General features: G+C 32.6%; 1 protein-coding gene across 3 annotated transcripts; it reads left to right on the top strand.

The window, feature by feature from the left end:
- The first annotated feature begins 5,055 nt into the window (after positions 1 to 5,055).
- Positions 5,056 to 7,534, top strand: LOC130961994 (protein NONRESPONDING TO OXYLIPINS 2, mitochondrial-like). Of its 3 annotated transcripts, none has more exons than XM_057888052.1 (3): positions 5,056 to 5,268; positions 5,351 to 5,469; positions 7,494 to 7,534. In XM_057888052.1, exons 1-3 carry the CDS (start codon positions 5,126 to 5,128, stop codon positions 7,511 to 7,513), a joined length of 282 nt encoding a protein of 93 aa, XP_057744035.1. In that variant the 5' UTR covers positions 5,056 to 5,125; the 3' UTR covers positions 7,514 to 7,534. The 3 variants fall into 3 exon arrangements, with proteins under 3 accessions (XP_057744035.1, XP_057744034.1, XP_057744036.1); XM_057888051.1 differs by lacking the exon at positions 7,494 to 7,534 and adding an exon at positions 6,141 to 7,483 and having other exon boundaries at positions 5,351 to 5,535; XM_057888053.1 differs by lacking the exon at positions 7,494 to 7,534 and adding an exon at positions 6,141 to 7,477.
- The last annotated feature ends 12,827 nt before the right edge of the window (positions 7,535 to 20,361 follow it).

The following is a 20,361-nucleotide window of genomic DNA, read 5'->3' as shown; positions in this document are numbered from 1 at the left end:
TGGATGAGGTCAAAACCGATGAAGTTAACAGTGGTGCTCTTAGCAGATGGAAAGTGTTTGGGTTGATCTTGTTGGGCATTGTAATAGGAAAGGGATGTAGTATTGTAACAGCTGCACAATGTTAATATGCCTTTGACATTGTAAATTTAGTGTTTAGTAATGGGTTCAATGTCTGGATATAGTGAAAGAATTGAATGTGAAAGTGTAATGAACTATGTTTTTGGAATAATAGAGTTTGTTTAGTCAGTTATGAGTATTTTCTGCATTTCCTGATTTGTGTGTAATTGATTGACAGAATCATGGTAAACCAAATTGAAAACATTGTAAAAATACAACCTCTTCACAAGGGTTCAGCATTGTCATTTCACAAATCCAAGTTACAGCTTGGTAACACAGATGGTACAGCAGACAAACTTAACAAAATAAACCACAAACACTCTGTGAGTCCAAGTAGTTTCCCAAAAAAATATGTCCCTAAACATATGCAGTTTTCAGAATTCTGGTGCAGCAGCCAAAAAAACATAAACAGCAAAGCAAAAACATGTCCCTAAACATTGCAAATTCCTAGTTAACTAAGTCTGCTTTGGTGGCCTGAAATTTGGGGTTGGAATGAACTTCAATAAGTCTGAAGAGGTTCCTCCACTTGATGCAGCAACTGTTTCCTCGGTGATGGTCTCAATATTTTCTGCTGCAGAAAGTGGTTGGTGGCTTGTTTGTGGAGACAGAGGACCTGGTGGCCTAAAGGTCTTCAGCTTGGGCCTGAGTCTGGCACTTGGCTGGGCTGGTGGTGCAGGGTTGGGCTGGGCTGGTGGTGCAGGAGTGGGCTGGGCTGTTGGTGCAGGCCTTTTCTGGGCTGGTGGGGTAGGACTAGGCTGGGCTGGTTGTGCAGAAAATACTTGTGCAAGACTTGGCTGGGCTGCTTCACCTTGAGTTTCCTATTCAACAACAACCCAAATAATCCAGTTAGTAGGCAAAAAAACATGAGTTAACATCTTAGACTGCATAGTATACTCTAACATATACCACTGGAGGGGCAGATTGAGAAATTGGAATTTCCTCTTGTGGAGTATGTGGCCTCTTGGGCACCTTTTTCTTTTGCTTCTTTAGCTTAGCCTATTCCAGGAGTACAACAATAAAATGGCATTCATTTCAGCAACAAACATACACAAAACCAATGACATCCAGTAAACCTAAACAACGAAAAGCATAGCAAACACAAATCCAGATGTCTAACCCTAACTTCCTCTAAAGTAGGGTTCGGCCTCTGATGCATGGGTTTGTCCTGAGATTGGCCAGAGGTACCACCCTGAACAATGAGTTAAGAGTTCAGTTATCTTTGGTAGTATTCGATGGCTACAGAAAGAAAACAAAGTTGTGAAAAAATCATTTCATACCTTGATAGTTCTCCTCCGTTTAGGTTGCCAGTTAGGATTTTTAGGTGCTCCCTTACATGTTTTGAAGTAGTGGCCAGGCTCTCCGCATTTGCTACAGGTAACCTGGAAGGTGCTTCTAACCTTGCTGCCATCAGATGGATCTGGAGAGGTAGCTGATTCCTTTCTCCTCTTAGCTGGTCTACCAACAGGTCTCACTATTTTTGGTGGATCTGCCTTCAGTTGGTCAGTTGGTTCCCAAAACTCCTCACTGGGTACCGGGTTGATACAGATGTCATATGTCTTCCTTATTGCATCCATAGTGAGCAATGGAGACACGAAGTCTTCAGCTGCCTTTACCCTCATTCTGGATATGGCTACAACAGCATGAACACAAGGTACACCTACATTACAGAATTTAGCAATTATAGCAGATGTCATATATCAATAACATGGCCAAAAACAATTGAAACTGTTTAACATGCTTTCAACTTACCTGTGAGCTGCCATAAGTTACATGTGCATGTTTGATTTTTCAGGTTAACCCCCAGCTTGTGTGTATTCCTGGATACCTCAAACACAACCCTGTCATTGTCACCACACCATTGAGCATTCCACTTGTGACTTTCTGGCTTAATCCACTTGTCCAATTTCATTTGTTGTACTGGAGCCAGCTTTCCTTTATATGCCCATAGGATCCTCTTGTGTCTAGCCATTTTGTTCATAACTTGGACCCTTAACTCCTCACACAATGTTAGGATTGGTTTCTCCCTAGCCTCCACTATCACTGCATTCCAAGACTCACACATATTGTTTGTCACAACAGCGTTCTTAGGGTAGTGACTGAAAAAAGTCCTACACCAGACCTTATGGTCAAACTTACTCATGTACTCCCAAGCTCCATTACTCACACTTTTCAATCTATCCATAGCAGCCTTGAACTAAACTGGAGTTGTGCTCCTAGCTGCTTCCCAAACACAACCCTTAACTTGTTTGTCCCTAAACCTCTTTTCACAATTTTTTCACATATGGAGCACACAGTTCCTATGATAAGCATTTGGCATGACCTCTTGGACTGCCCGAACAAGACCCTGCAGTTGAGCATTTCACATATTAAATCTAACAGAAAGCTGAAAAATGCATGATGCTATATGGTAATTATGAAACTTACTTTCTACTGATCAGACATCAAATGCCATCCAAATAGCATGCTTGACCCGAAATCCTCCTGAAGGCAGGTCAGGAACCATTTCCAATTATCAGTGTTCTCAACCCTGGTTACACCATATGCGATCACGAAGACATGATTATTTGCATCCTGGGTCACTGCAGAAAGCAATTGGCCTCCATAGTAACCCTTCAGAAAACACCCATCCAAACCTATCAGAGGCCTGCACCCATTCTTGAAGCCTTTTTTGCAAGCATCAAAGCTGATATATAATCTTTGAAACAAGTTTGGCCCTTGTGGCTGGGGTAAGGTGTTCATGTGTGCTGTGCTCCCGGGATTGCTTTTGTGTATCTCATTCAGATAGTCCCTAAGCTTCCCAAATTGAGCCCCTTCACTGCCCAACACAGTCTCCCTAGCCTGCTTGATTACTCGTGTAATCATTTTCTGATTCAGTTGAATGTTATAGTCTTCTTTCATATGCTGCATTGCCTCCCTAGGTGTCAACTTGGTTGCGTCTTTAGTCTTAGCCCCAATTTCTCAGCCACCCATTTTTTATCTGCAAGGTTGCTGCCATAATCACGACCACATGTGTGTTGATTGTGGAATGTCTTCACCTCAAAAGACTTGGTTACCGAGTTTTTCGACACAAAAATCAGCCAAGGACAATCGTCCTCAGCACAGGCTGCACTGACTCTCCCCGGCTCATTTTTTAGGTGCATGCAATCCCTTCCATCTTGCACAAAGACATCCTTAAATGTCCTTTTAAATTACTCCATAGTTGCAAACTGCATCCCTAGTCTAAACTGCACCTCTCCAAATGTTTTGCCCTCATTAAAATCTGGCCCAGAAGGGCCCCTCTCATCATCAGATGACACTGGAGTCACAAAACCCTCAGACTCATACTCATAAACAATATCATCACCATCAAGGCATTCCTCACCAGCCTGACTTGCAACCCCCTTCTGCCCCACATTTCCCTCACTAGCTGGGCCTTCCATATTACCCAGATCCGGCCCAACACAGCCTCTACTACCTGGGCCTTGGCCCAATCATTCCTCTCCACTGCTAGGCCCACTCTCCCTTTCTGTGTTCAGGACATGCTTCATCCTCCTCTTACCCGTGTATCTCCTGGAGGCCCTTCTCTTTGCCATGGTGTTAGGTGAGCAAGACTTTCCAATTTTCTTCTTTTTACTTTCTACCTCAACAGCCTCCTCAGAACTGTCAGTTTCATACCCAGGAGGAGGGGGCTTGTAAAGTTCATCTTCAGCACTCTCGTATGAATCGTAGGAGGAGGAAGAAGATTTTGAAGAATCTGTTACCGCCAAGACATCCTCATCTTTAGATACCCATTCCTCCTCCACAGGCTCATCCTCAGTAACCTCAGGTATATCCACTCCATGCTCAAAGTAAAGGTGGATCTCCTTCAGATTATTTCTCATAGTGAAGTCGCACATATTGTTGATCTCCTTATCACCATAAAGCACATGCAGCCCATCCTCGAATTCAATAACAGTTGGGTCGTGCCAGTAGATTTTTCTGTATGTCAAGTACCTTAAACCCTTGAAAAGTTCTTCCAAATCCTTCTTGTTTACGAAATCAATATCCATTGGAGGAAACTTCTCTACCTTCCCCTCTAAGTAATGTAGCTTACCATTAGTTCTAACAAGCTTTCCGCCATGGTAAAACACAAGGATCACAAATACAGACATCTGCAACATTTAGAAACAGTTTCACCGTAATGCACAATAATGCTACCATCATTATCATCACTATAACTACTACATACAAATTTAATTACCTGGATTACTGACTACGTTTATCAACCCCTAGCATTATCAAACCCTAACTAAAAACAGTGTTTCTTCTTAACCACTTTATCCATTAATCATACTAATCATCTTGAACGTAAAGCTCCTCACATCACATTCCCCGCATAGAAGTGCATGGAAAACAACTACAGTCTTAACTAACACAATGTGAAAAATCGAAAATCTGAACTAACCTTTCAATGCCGTCTCACACAGTGAACGTCTATGCCCTACACACGTTCGTCGCAGATTTGATTCTCCCACACTTCCGTTCTAGTGTGGTGCAGAAGTTTTGGAGGGAAACAAGGCTGGAAGATGAAGTGTTAGGGCTTTTTAGTGAATGAATGAAAATAAGAGGGAGAATACAGTAAATGTACTTCGAAGGAATGGGGGAGTATTGGCCAAACACAACGACGCCGTTTGAGTTGCAGGGAGGGGGTTTTGAGTCCCTGCAACAAATCTTGGTTACACGTGGCACATTCACTTGACACCTCAGCATCCACCTGACACGTCAACCGGGTAACCTGGAAGCAACCGGTCATAGGGGTCGATTCGTTCAATTATGTGGTTGGTCGAGGATCGGGTTGAAATTTCTGGATGATAAAGGTGCGATATGTCCCACTTTAAGATCTTCAGATACCGGAAAGGATATTTACCCTTTGTATAATAAGGAATCAAAAAATGAGCATAAACGTTCTGGTGCAACACGCAGAAGTCTAAAGTCAAAACCATAAACCCTTTGCATCGCGCTGTTACCGTTCTCACGATCCTCTTCATAAATGGCTTCAGCGTGCAGCAGAATCGCGCAAAGAGCTTCTTCATTTTCTTCCATAAAATCAACCATCAAATCCACTCTTCGCTCTTCATCCTTCTCCAACACCGCCACCACTACTTCTCCTCTTCGCCGATCCATTTTAACCAGGTTTTTTTTTCCACTGTGACGTTATTTCCAAGTTCCCAAGCTCGAAATTTTTATTCCTCAAGTGTTGTGATTGTTGTTGTAGGGTTGCTCCGGAACTGAGATGCGCGCAGTCGATGCTGCCACTGCATAGTGCGGTTGCGACGGCGAGGATGACGTCATGCCTGAGAACAACATCTCGGAGCTGCCGAGCGCTATCACAGGGTACTCTCTGCTGCACCTCTCCCGGCCTCTAATACTTACTTTTTCCTCCATAAAATTTCTTCAACTGTGAGTTGCTAGTTTCCTTGCTTCATAGATTGAAGTTTCTCTGTGAATTGTACTGAGTAACATGTTTAGATATTGGATTAGCTTTGATGGAAGATGCATTTTTTTTCATTCCTAATATATGCTGCTCTAAACATAGAAGGAGGAAATCTGAAAACACACTAAGCTCTTGAAGTGGAAAAGATATTTTTATATATGGACTAAAGGAATGTGTGTTTATTATTTAAGGGTGAATCGAACTACTACGATACGGATGAACCAACAGTAGTTACATCGAAAGGGTTAGATAGATTGCTCGGATGAAATCGAGATTTTGTACTCTGAGTTGATAGAAAGTTGCATTGGGTTTTTGGACTTTGTTGAACCACTGGATCCTCTTATTGGTTCGTAGCACAATCTTGACATGTAGTGTGTCTCTGCTCAATACTATCTAGAACATTTAAATGTTTTGGAAGGTGGAACAGCCTCGCGCATGATCTATTTTGATTCTAATTTATAGTGGGGGCATTGTTTGCTGGGTAGGTTGGTTTTGTGTATGAAACAGTTTGAAGGCCAAAAAGTACAAGTTGAATGTGATGTTATCAACTAACTGTAAAATTTGGTTGCAGGCACATAGTTAACTGGGAGCTTGCGGGACCAGTCACTTTTGACCTACTGTTTCATTACCAAGTATGAAAAGATTAAGTGTTCTTTTAACATTTAATAATAATCTCTTAGCAATCTTATAATACAGCCGTATCTGTTTCATAAAAATGTTCTGATTTTTCACCAATGTATGTTAGGATAAGAATGGATTTCATGTGCAGTAATGCCCTCCCCTTTTCTTTTGTTTTGGAATTGAAAAGTGGAATTCAGATGTTTGACGAATGAAAATTGTGAAATCGATTTTAGCATCATTTCTAGAGTAATTGACAACATTCGTTCCTTTTTCTTCGCTCAATGTTTTCTTGCTAAGGCCTTGAGGTTTTGTATCTTGCACTTGTAATCAATTGCTCTTTGAAAGAGGTCTGGTGATTTCCTTTAGAAAACCCCAAATGACTAGTTCTTTGCTATTTTTCATGTGCTTAAATGTAGCAAATGTGATGAACAATTAAAACATTAGATGGGGGCATTTTTGGCAATCTATTTCAGTTTGATGTGTTAAGGAGGCCTATAGAAGTCCTTGTAAGGAGGGAGAGTGGATAAGATGAATGTTAGTCTAATGGAGGAGGTGGAGGGAGACTTGGAAACCATGGAAGAAACTATTAAAACAATTTAGAACTTAGTAATCTAAATATGAACAGGATTTCATGCGTCATCTAATCATTGTTGCCAATCTCACCAATTGGGTCAAAACTTAGTAATTGTGGTAGTTGTTGTATTTTGGTTTGATGTCCCGTTGGATTAGTCGCAATGTTTTTTCCATCCATTAATTAGGATGATGATTCTGGTGTGGTGAATACAATTAGATTCCAAAATTTTCATTGTGAGGTCAATTTATTACCATACTTCCACTGCTCCTTAACCTTAACAAAATAACATATATGTAATTCTTCAAATTAATAAAATAACCATGCTACGAGATGGTTACCCACATCTTTCTTGTGTTACTGATTTGTTAGTATAAATCTCCTCCGTAATTAGGAGATGGTTACCCCACATCTTCTTTGTGATTAGCTCACTAGTCCGCTTAAACAATTGTTGGGAATCCAAGTCCCGCCTTGTGCATGCAGTAACCCATTGGCCAACGAAAAATCCTTAAATGAACTCAAATTCCCAACAGATTAGTCCTTGAACTGTTGAGGTGAGGAATACCGTGGGAAATCAAAAAAGAAAATGTTGAATAGATAATCAAGGACAGTTATTGAACAACCTGATTCTAGGATGAGAACATTTGGCTTAAAATTTATATAAATCAGATTTTCCTTTTATAGTAAATAAGTATACTGTCGGTAGTTAAGATAACTGCTACTTTCGCCCAGATGGAATTGATGGGACGTGAGACATGCATGCTGTTCTTAAGGTAGGATATTTTTCTTTGTTGTCCGAAGTGTTTGGAGAATAATAGACAATAGTCACCTCATAATTTGTGTCTAGTGTCTATACATGTTTGTGAATAAAATTGTACAAACACCATCAGTATGGATTAATGGATCTTAGATCTTCCAGTTGCATTAGAAATTTTATGTTGTTTTTCACTCTTTGGCTCTTTGATTTATGTAAGCATTCTTTATTTTCTCCAGGATGTTTCTAACTAAGACTTCGTTTATTTGTTCTATAGTGCGATTAAATCGCACGGTCTTTATTCGTGCCAGGGTTTACTTATCAAATAAACTTAAAACAAAAAATACTTATAAACTGGACCTAGCATCACTCGAAAGAATCATGAAAAATAATCAACTAACATTATCATCCATGAGAACTATTTCTATATAAGCTGTCTTGCTCTTGTCAAATTTAGATGGAACTTTCCATAACTTTATAATTCTTACCTTTATTTTTCAAACGTTTTCATCACATAATCTACCATAAATAATACTACTGATAGAATTGTAACTAATAGCCATTAGGTATGAAAAATAAAAAACAGAAAAAAAAACTATGTCTGAATTATGAATTTTTTAAATAAATTATAATGGTAATAATTCATATATATATTATACACATTAATAATTAGCTAATATTTTCAAAGAAAATACTTGTTATAATTAAGTGAAAATTATGTCATTATATTTTATTAATCTTTTTTATTAATTAAATAAAAATACTTGTTCAGTATATATATTATCTAGTATATATATTATCTACATTAATTATATGCCAATATTTTTGAGAAAGAGCTAAAAGAGAAGATATATAAATATATATAATATTATTGCTATATAAAAAATAAATATAAAAAAATGTTACTATAATAAAATTATACTATAAGCAATTATATTTATAAACTATTTTTATTGATATACTATAGGAAAATTATCACATGTTCCATCGTACTAGCATGGAACATCATGTTCTTTTGTACTATCCGGTTTCCATTATGTATTTGTCTTGTAGTGAAGAATTTAAAGACAATTTTATCCTTTGAAGCAAAACTAAATGACCCATTTATCAATGGTTGAATTTCTAAATTCCTGACTTGGCTAGCAATGAAGCGTGAGCCACTATTTATTACATTGAGAATTAAATTTTTATGCCATTCTTAAAATACACACCATTAGCAACATATCCTAACACATTTAGTTTTATATTTATTAACAAATCATTCAGTTTTTTAATAAAAAATTATAAACATATTCGGCAGCTACCTTAGTAAAAATAATATTATATAAAATAAGTAAATATGAAATTTAATTTTCAAATATTAACATTACAATTAAAATATTGAACTCTTTTTGCTAATTTTTTTTTCAAAATCAACTCTTTTACTTTTAATTTGTCTTTTGAAAAACTTAAAAATACAACTTTGATAACATTTTTATTTAAATCTTTTAAAAATACAAAATTCGAACGAAAAATGTACATCTAATAGATTTAATAACAAAAAAAAAATATTTATTTTTTTAGTGGCTTCACTGAATCTAATTTATGGACTTTGAATTGATTTCAATCCATATATTTTTAACTTTAGTTTTAAAAAAAAAATTAATTCATTGCTTTGGTACTTATATGAAGATTTAAATTTAGTATCTAATGATATTAGATTTTTTTATTCTATTGTGTCCAAAAAAAATATATTTGACTATTTTAATATTAAAAAAGATTATAATTATCAAATTATCGTAACTCAAAATTCATTATTTATACCTTCTCTTTTATAATTTATATATAGATAATAATATTTTTATTCCTAAATCTCGTTACCCTACCATGATTTACTAAGAATTTTATACTATATTTTAATACGTAAGTTATGGTAGGATAATTATTTGACAAAAATACACAAATTACACTATATCTTATCACTGTTTACTTGTAAATTTAATAGTATTCTTTAATACATAAATAATGACAGAATAGTAAATTTTTAAAATTGTACACAAAATTCACTAAACATAATTTGCTAACACAATTGTCGCTAAATATGATTCATGTCCATCATGGATTTCAATAATTTTTCCACCATAACATACTAATAAATTTTATTTTTTTAATACATAATTAAATTTAAATTACTAAAAATGACATTTTTAAATTTTTTAACGTTGTCGTTATGTGTATATATATTTGGTCATTTGTTTAATATGGAGTTAACTACTAATTTAGTCCTCACACAACTAAGGCTGTGTTCACTTTCTTTTTATGTTTCGCTTTCTTACGATTCGTGTGCGATGCAAGTTCTGATTGTTTTGTTTAATTTTTTCTTTAAGAATTTTAGTTAAATTTCTTTTCATATATGCATATGTATGCAATCTTATTTTTAGAGGTCCTAATATCTCACCACCTTTAATTTATGAACTTAAACGTAAAATTTTGTGTGGTAGGATGTTACACTTTTTATATCATATGATATTGTTTTAATTTTAAAATAATTTATTTTGGTATAAATATAATTTAATATTTATTAAATTTAATTTTAAAAGTTAAATTTGTATTAATATATTATATAAAATTTATAAATTTGTACATTCTAATTTTATATCTGGTCAATCCAATTTAATTTTATTTATTTTGGATCAATTTAAGGTCGGGTTAAAATAAATTCAATGAGATATTAAAAATCCAAATCTAATTGAATCATGTCGAGCCCGACCCATGTGCACCACTACTTGGGATGTAGTATCAATATTAGGATAATTTAAATGTTAAGAATATAATTATCATAATCAAATCGGTAATCGAATTGGTCATACTGCTACCAGATTATTGGTTCAACTAATAGATTACAAGTTGAACCGATTAATCCATTCATAACTAAATAATTATATAAAATTTAATTTAATTTTTTATTTTCATAATAAATATCTTTTTTAGTAATTTTATTTTATATTCAATTAATTATTAATTTTAAATTTTAGTAACTCATCAATTAGTTTATATTTATTATAACTCTTCAAGTATTTATAAATTTATATTTATTATACTATTTAAATATTTATAGAAAAAAAATAATAATCATAGAAATAGAAAATATATTATAGTTAATAAAATATTATTTTTAAATTTATAAATATAATTTAATTTTATTTACATAAAACATTTAATAAAAAATTATGTATAAAAAATAATATTTTTTTAGTTTAATTGAGCTTGATCAAGTTTGACCGAATCAGTTTAACCGATTTTAAATAAATTTGACTGAATTTTATTATATTTAACTAAATTTGACCGGATTAATTATTTGGTTAATTCAAATAATAATCCAATTTGAACTAATGATCGAATTTCGGTTCGAATTTGATAACTTTGATTTGGAGTATGTTTGAATTTTATTATAATTTTGGAATAAAAATAATATTTTGTTTTTTTTTAAGCAAAATTTTTTTTATCAAAGATAAAATTGAGACTTGAACCTGTGATCTCTAGATGAGTATAAAGAGATTATATTCAAACAAATTTATATGTGATAAATTATGGATTTTTATAGGTGTGTGTGGTAAATGTAAAGAAAGAGCCTTATGTAACACCCTACCATACACAGTCTTATGCTTAAGTCATAATTCAGAGATGGCAAGGTATTACGACCTCTAAAATAAAAATTTAGTACGTATAGTAGTATGAATAATTGATTATAACTAGGAGCCTTTGTAGAAAAGGGGGTAAACAAAAACCGCAACCTTAAAGCGCAACACTCCGATCGATAACATAACGAACAAGGATAATCCGACGCGTGATTATATATATATACAAAGGAGTGTCAAAAACAGGAATATCAAGACTCAAGATCCGGCTGCGAAGATAACTGGTCCGAGCATAACAATATATACATATGATAAAATAAGGAAAACCCCAAAGGAAACCCAAAGGGACACAAATACATAAAACCTATTCTCCAAAATTCTCCCATAAAAGGAGTCATCACAATTTGTATTATTTAATGGAGATAAAAGTATCTAAGCGAAACATATAAACCAAAACATAGCCCCGAGAACAAAGGATCTTCGCAAATCTAGAAGTCTCCAGCATGCCTCAGCGAGAAACCTCACGTCCTGCATCTGAAAACCACAAAATCCGCATGGGTGAGAACCAGAGGTCCCCAGCATGGTAACAGCTTCCACATATATAATACATAATAATGGAGGAAAGCCAAAGGCAATCCTAGAACTTCCTCCAGATAATATCAAAGCTTATAAACAAGCTAAACCATAAAGGGCATCTGACTAAGGATTCTTCAGTCTAACTAACACTTCCCTTTCTAATTCCTTCAGACCTCCCAACCACCAGCAGGAGTATAGAGTAGCAAACACAGTTATATCAAACGAAGAATATGCAAATAGGAACAGTTAAGGCATTTAGACAATTAGCAAATATTATGCAGTCAAATAGGCAATCTCAAACAATTCATATAGTATGCATATGATGAATGCCTGTTCCTAGTGGCTGATGATATCATCTTGTCGGTTATAGAGCCAACCCGACAAGTCCTGGTCGCTAACCATTGGACTGTCCCTCTGTCATGCATCCCCAACTCGAGTTATACTCGTCATAAACTTGATCATAATCATGATCTATATCCATCACCCTCACTGGTGAATATATACGGGGGCGAGCTCATCCGGGTCTTTCACAGTGCCCGGCCACACTTACGACATAGGGTCAACAGAGTATCAAGTCTCAACCTGGAGCACGTGGTGGCTAGCCACTGCTACTACCCAGGGAAACTCGTATCTCAGATAGTGGAAGTGCAAATCACAATTATCAATAATTCAGCATAAACATGCATGAATTCTCATCCATGGATCAACATCCATATCAGCCATCCGGCTCACGGTTAAATCCATAACCAGCCAATATTCATAGCATACACAGCTATTCCGGCTCACGGTTCAATCCAGAACCAGCCAATTCATAAACAATTACGGCCCTTCGGCCAATGGCATAACAAGCACTTCCACCACCATCCTCCACATCTCACATAATCATCAATGATCCTCATTGATTATTCATCTTCCCCTTGCTTCACTCGCAAGTTACCTCATTCACTAGCCCTTTTCTAATAGCTAGGCATATCATAATGATTTAAGATATAAGTGGTGAGATCGGAGGCTTAGAAGTATGAGATTTGGCTTTTAAAACTCAAAAATCAACTTTGGGATGAAAACAAGGCCACGCGTATGCGCACTCCACGCGCACGCGCGGATGGCCTCAAAAACTTCATCGACGCGCAAGCGTCAAGCACGCTAACGCGTGGATTAAAAATTTGCCAATCGACGCGTACGCGTCAACCACGCGTACGCGTGGGTGTTCTCGTGCCCCAGGCACAACACTGGCACAGTTCTGGCATAACTCTCTGGAAAATGGCTGGGCATTGGGTGCAGCACCATCGGCGCGCCCGCGCCCATCACGCGCACGCGTGGATGGCATTTTCAGGAAGAACGGCGCGCACGCGCCAAGTGCGCCCACGCGCAAGGGGTCATTCTGCTAAAAATTTTCTAAGTTAAAAGCTGCAGAATTCACCAATTTAAACCCCAATCTTCCAACGGACATAACTTTCTCATTTTAAATCGTTTTTCACCCGTTCTTCGAACGGCACGGACACCCCGGATCCAATTTCATTTCTAAAAAGATTTGGTACAAAACAGAGATTCGTAGTCCAAGTTATGTCCCACCAAAGTATGCCCAAAAATCATGTTTTTCATAAAAACCACAAAGTGCCATTTTCAAAACAAGCCATTTCCAACTCTTTTCAAAATCAATCAAAACATGCCATTTTCATCCCTTTCCTTTGAAATCAATCAAAATACATCAATTTCAACATCAAGCCTCCTCAACTCACACATTGACACTTTACCACAATATACAAAATCATTATCTCAACATTCTAACCCACTTCACCCAAGTGGCTCAAACTCAAACATATTGACAAATCATACACTCTTCCTCATGCCAATTCTCAACAACACCAATTCCAATAAATCATCATGGTATACAATTAATATCATACTCACCATCAACATGGTTCAACCCACAATTCAACCATAACTAATCATCCAGCATATATCACAACATGCATATTTCTCATACATCATACCACCAAGGTATCAATAATCATCATCACATATATGACCACATCATATATCTCAATCATTCAACAACATCAACCATTCAATGCCTATCTTAGGGCCTCTAGCCTAAGTATTTCCTACCACATTACATATTAGATACGGGAAACCGAAACCATACCTTAGCCGATTTTCCCAAGCTCACCCGGAGCACTTCCAAACCACTTATCCACAAGCTCTCAAGGCCTCAATACCTCCAAGAACAGATTTTTCACCACCAAGCCCTTTCCAAGCTTTTCAAAATCATCAATCAAGCTCCAATATCCACACATACACAACCTAAGCCACAACCATCATACCCATACACAACATCTCAAAAACCCAAACATCATAAAACAACAAAATTACACTAGGGTTAAGAACCTTACCACACCCAAGGTCCAAGAAGACAAGATTAACCTTCTCCTTCAAGAGAGTTGGGTCCTATAACATCAAAGAACCCAAAATCTCAACATTTCACCCATGAAACTCGAAAATAAGAGCTTGAATTTCGAACAGCAACACGTGGCTTACCTCAACATTGATTGTATGGGTTTTGTAGAGCTCTTCGCGGTGAACGCGTGGCCGCAAACGGAGCGGCAATCGGAGCTCTAGATCAAAAGTTATGGTAGTTTGAAGATCAACCAAGGGAGAGAACTTGAGAGAGTGTTCTTCCTCCCTTTCTCTCTAATTTCAGCTTGTGTGTGTAATAAATGAGGAGAGAGAGTGTTGAAAACTAGGGTTTTGGTTAAGTTATGTTGGGCCAAGGGCCCACTTTGGGTCCAATTGGCCCGGTTTGACCCGTTCGGTCCAATCTTGATCCGAATTCTATAAAATTGGTACCAAAATTCTCGTCTCAATCTCCTCTATCACATTTAGCCATAAAAATCACATTTTAGGCTTTCCAGAATAAATTCTCATTTATGGGTTAATTAGCCGTTAATTAACCGGGTTTTACACCTTACATTTTTTACAACTTAATATAATCATCATTGAACACAGGAATATTGTTTATATAAAGAGGAGTTTTAATTTAAAACTAACAAAACATATTTTTCGAATATAAATAAAGTCAAGTGAAACAAATTCTAAGTCGATATTTCTACTTTAAAAAATCCAAGATTTGTAACCAGGGACGGATCCAGAAATGATATTATGGGGGCCAAAAACACATATAATTTTAAAAATTATGTAAAAAATTATATAATATAAGATATATTACAAAAATATACCGACAGAGAATATATTTTAAAGTAAAAAAATATGTGTATACTTTTTATTAACGAAGTGGTCGAATCTTCGTATTATAAAATTCACCGATAATAGAATTTGTGTCAAATTTTTCAGTAATTTTCTTTTCAATATAATTAAAAGACAATTAGCAAAAAATTCATCTTTTATTTTGTTTCTAAGTTATTTTTCACAATATTCATAGTTAAAAAAGATCTCTTAATTGTAGCAGTTAAAATAGAGAGAATTAATACTAAATGAATAAAAAAAGACGGTCACAAGAAAAAAAAATTCACTTTATGAGATTTAAAAATTTTTATTTAATTAAAAATATTAGTAATAATATCTTTTTCAGATTTCTTTAATATTGTTACTTTCTTTTTAGATATTAAAAATTATTAATATTTAAATTAGACTGAACTTTTATTTATACTAGACTAAATAATAAATAATTTTTTTAAAAAAATTAAATTATACATAATAACTTATTACTATTAAAAAAAGTTGGGCGGCCTCGCCCCCTTATGTCCGTCTTTGTTTGTAACTATACATTATTTTTGCTTTAATTTTTAATTTTTTTTATCTCATAGTCTTCAATCTATTATAAGATGAGAAATCAATAAAATTATTTAATATATAAATCTAAGTATTTAACTGTTACGAATCTTATAATTGAGCAATTATGAATATTGAAAATAATAAATTAAATAAAAAAATCATTTTTTTAAATTAAATATGCATGGAGTAAAAAGAAGCAACAAAAATATAAAGAGAAATATAGGGATGAGTTTTATATTTATGCTTATATAAAATCAAATGGATTATGAAGTTTTGTTTTGTTTTTTTATTTTTTTTATTATTGAAGATAAGAAAACTTGAACTCGTAATTTCTTAGATAAATATAAAAAGATTATGTCATTTGAGTTATAACTTGTTGACTTAATTGTGAATTGAGGGTTTTGATTATGGATTATGAAGTATGTATAAAGTAACATGTTTATGACATATTTAAATACTATAGTCAAAGAAAGAAATCATCACTTGCAATGCAAGTATAAAGAACCTTAACTAATTTTTTTGTTCAATTCATCAAGAATTAAAAAACTATGCATTTTCAGTTCAAAAGAGTAGTTATGAGACTATCAACAATTTTATTACAATTTTATATCTATATACACATACATATTTGTGTAAACATGTAAATTAAATGGTTGAAAGAAACAAATGAAAAGAAAAGGTGAAATATAACTGACAAATAATAGTATTTATATATGTTTATTTCACGTCGCAAGTATGTATCAAATTAAAAAGAAAAAAAAAAGAAACTAACATTATAATATGAGAAGAAAAAAATGAATTATGAAAAAAAGTGAGAAGCAAAGAATTATAAAAGAAGAAAGTAAATAAGTAAAAGTATAATTTTATATTAAAAAGATAAATAGTAAAAATGAGTAAAATAAAATAGTTTTATAATTTAATTTACACCTATTAAAAATAATAACAACATAAAAATATATAATAAAGTAATAAACTAAATAAAAACAAATGTTAAAGAGAGACCGAAATAAAAAATAAATCTATCTAGATGACTTAATTTATACCAGATTACCAGTTCAGCTAACTTATAGGCTACTTTTAGTAAATTCCAACACAAATCTAGCTACCTTCTAACTAGCTTGGGCAAACAAGGAACTCCAATTCTCACAAACGGGCAAAATGATAGACTGGTTGCATGACTAAGGTGGGCTTCTTTTACATACTATCCACAGAAGTTATTTTTTTTTAATCTAGATCGTTTACATTTTTTAAATTATATCTTAAAGGTTTAAAATTGAGGAACAAAATGTTCCGTGTTCGTACAACGGAACACGTGAACAGCTTCCCTATATCGAGTAAATAGCCAAAATCGTCCCTGAAAGATACCCCGATCTCTATTTTGGTCCTCGAAAGATAAAGATAATCAAAATCGTCCCTGAAAAATACACGATTGATCACGTTAGTCCTTCCGTCAGTTGGATGATGACGTGTTATGTTAAGTGCCACGTGGCATATGATGACGTGGATGACTAATGTCACGTGTCAAAAGATAATTGGTTGACATGTCAGATCAGTGACACCTGATATGCCACGTGTCAGGTAAGTGACACGTGGCATGCCACGTGGCATTTGACATGTAAAAAAGTTATTTATAATCAAAATAGTCCTTGAAAGATACCCCGTAAGTCATTTTCATCCCTGAAATTTTAAAAATTAATCAAATTAGTCCTTATATAAGTTTTTTTATTTTTCTTGATAATATTAAATTTAAAATATTTTTTGATACTACTAATTTTAATAGAAATGTAATTGACAATTAAAAAATTAGTAATTGTATCTTTTCTTCTTAAAAATTTTTTCAATAAAATTACTCTCTCCTTTAATTTTTCTCAAAATCTCTGTTATTTTTTTTATTCTAAAACTTTTTTTACATTATTATTACATTTTGCTGGAATATATATATACTCAAAAGTCAAAATATTGAAAGTCAAAATTCAAGAAGATCCACAAATTTTGCTTCAATTTCAAACTTTACAAAATATTGAAAATTTGTTGCTTAATTATTATTATTATTATTATTATTATTATTATTATTATTATTATTATTATTATTATTATTATTATTATATATGTTAAACGAATTGCTTCTTAAGCTATTACATGCAATGATCATAATAAATTTTTGTGTGTTTCATATGTTTGAGATAGACTATATAATTTTTCTTTTAATATCACTACAATTACATCTTATATGTAAGTAATACCGTAATGAAAAAAAAAATATGTAGTAAAAAAAATAGTGGTATAACTTTGTTTAGGTTAACATACATAAATTTTGATTTTAAACATATAACTTTGTTTAGGTTAACAAATACATTCATTTCAATTTTGAGTATATATATATATTTCCAGCAAAATGTAATAATAATGTAAAAAAAAGATTTTAGAATAGAAAAGAATAAGAGAGATTTTGAGAAGAATTAAAGAAGAGATTTACAATTACTAATTTTTTTATTGTCAATTACATTTCTATTAAAATTAGTAGTATCAAAAAATATTTTAAATTTAATATTATTAAGAAAAAAAACTTATATAAGGACTAATTTGATTAATTTTTAAAATTTCAAGGATGAAAATGACTTACGTCTGAATTTTGATGGACTATTTTGATTATAAATAACTTTTTTACGTGTCAAGTGCCACGTGGCATGCCACGTGTCACTGACCTGACACGTGGCATGCCAGATGTCACTGATTTGACATGTCAACCAATCATCTTATGACACGTGGCATTAGCCCTCCACATCATCATATGCCACGTGGCACTTAACGTGACATGTCATTATCTAACTAACGGAAGGACTAATGTGACGAATCGTGTATCTTTCGGAGACGATTTCGATTAACTTTATCTTTCGAATGGATGATTTTGATTAACTTTATCTTTCGAGGACCAAAATGAAGATCGGAGTATCTTTCAGGAACGATTTTGGATATTTACTCATACTATATCTATAGTAGTATCATATATTTTCGTAAAGAATAACTATTAATTAATACAATATATATATATATATATATATATATATATATATATATATATATATATATATATATGTTTTCACAAAAATTACATAAAATTTCTTTCTCAAATGTTAACACATAAAAATGGAAATCGAGTTATTATCATTGTATATTACAAATATGTAATTTTACAAAAAAAAGAAACTCATTTAGTAATTTTTTATTTTTTATTATTAATGTCATCGTATATGTAATTTACATAAATTACAGTAATTTTTTTTAGATATACGTATACATTAATTTTGTTAAATGATTTTAAATATTTTTTATTTATGCTTACATATATATTAGTTATACTTAAAAATATTTAAATCACATATATTAATTATTTTTTTGTTATGATTATTTTCTTTTATATATATATATATATATATGATTATTTGTATTTTACGATCTTACAATAATTTTTTATTTTTTATATTTATGTACATTTTTCAATTTCCGTTCATACGTATGATTAACAATTTTTTTTAAATAGTGATATTTTAACTTTTCTTTTCTTTCATATATTTTCATATGTTAGCAAGAAAAATAAAATCACGTATTGTGACTCTTTTTCTTTTATCACACCTTAATTTTAATTAATCAATCTTGTGTCAACACAATATAATTAAATTTCTAATTTATTGATGAATTACACTTCTCTTAATAATTGCATTATTAATCTGAAATATAAAAAAAATGGGATACATATATCCAAAAAAGAAAATAAACTTAAAAGTCGAAAAAATTTTATATTAAAAATTTTAAAAATAACATATCCAAGAAGAATAGTCGTAATATATAAATTGAGATAACAATTTAAATTTCTCTCCAACTAATTTAATCAAATATCAATATTAGAACTAAATTACTTAAATAATATTTAATATATTCTAGTCCTTAGACACAGATTAGAATCATTCTCGTAACGACAACCAACTGAAACAATATCATAAATTCTAACATTTTAAATTTGTATGAATTCAGACTATCCCCTTGTTAAATAAGTTTCATCATCCGTTATTCATGCAATGTGGCAAGGTATAGAATTGCCACACCGAGAAACTAAACTAACCTTTATTTCTCTCAATGGCATTGCATTGATGCAAAAAAATGTCAGTAATTTTTGAAAAAATCACAATATGTTATAAAATTATTTGAATTATGAAAATCTTAAAATAATAAAATTTGAATATATTACCAATCGTTGAAATTGCATTAGGTTGGTCATAATATGTGAGTAAATCCAACCATCCTTCGGTAAAATAGAATTTATTGCCCCTTCGTTGGACGCTTACATCCATGTAATTAGAATCCGAATCAGTGAATACAACTTGAGATGGTATTTGATGGATGTGGTGCATTGTAAATTATTGTAACAAAAGACAATCACACTAGAACGTTAAATGAAAAGACAATCACATTGGAACATTAGACAAAAAGAATAAATTGGAGTAAGAACAATCATTAAATTATCAAAAGAATAATATAATAGAATGAATATATAAAAAATATTATAAAAAATTATAAATTATACCTTAAAAGGATCAACTTTGATGAAAAACGAAAAATACATTCTTATTCTATGAAGTAGTCAATGAAGAATAATAAATTAAAAAAAAAGAGTTGACTCTTAGATCTAGGCTCACAAACCACAAAAAATACTATACATAGACTTTATTAGAACAAAAATAATTATATAAATTAGTTATTATTAAGTTAATTTTTTATTATTTACGTTATACATTATATATTTGCCGTGATTGAATAAGCCATTATCATATCATATACATTTTTATCATAATTAGAATCATAA

The sequence above is a fragment of the Arachis stenosperma genome, chromosome 2, assembly GCF_014773155.1.
Source record: "Arachis stenosperma cultivar V10309 chromosome 2, arast.V10309.gnm1.PFL2, whole genome shotgun sequence".
NCBI lineage: Eukaryota > Viridiplantae > Streptophyta > Magnoliopsida > Fabales > Fabaceae > Arachis > Arachis stenosperma.
The sequence above is the reverse complement of the archived record's forward strand: the minus strand, read 5'-3'. Positions and strand labels throughout refer to the sequence as shown.

Excerpts from the sequence above, each read along its gene's own strand:
- LOC130961994 (XM_057888051.1), top strand. The coding sequence starts at position 5,126 with ATGGCTTCAGCGTGCAGCAGAATCGCGCAAAGAGCTTCTTCATTTTCT. Across the intron at positions 5,269-5,350 it reads CGCCGATCCATTTTAACCAG|GGTTGCTCCGGAACTGAGAT; the intron begins GTTTTTTTTTCC and ends TTGTTGTTGTAG.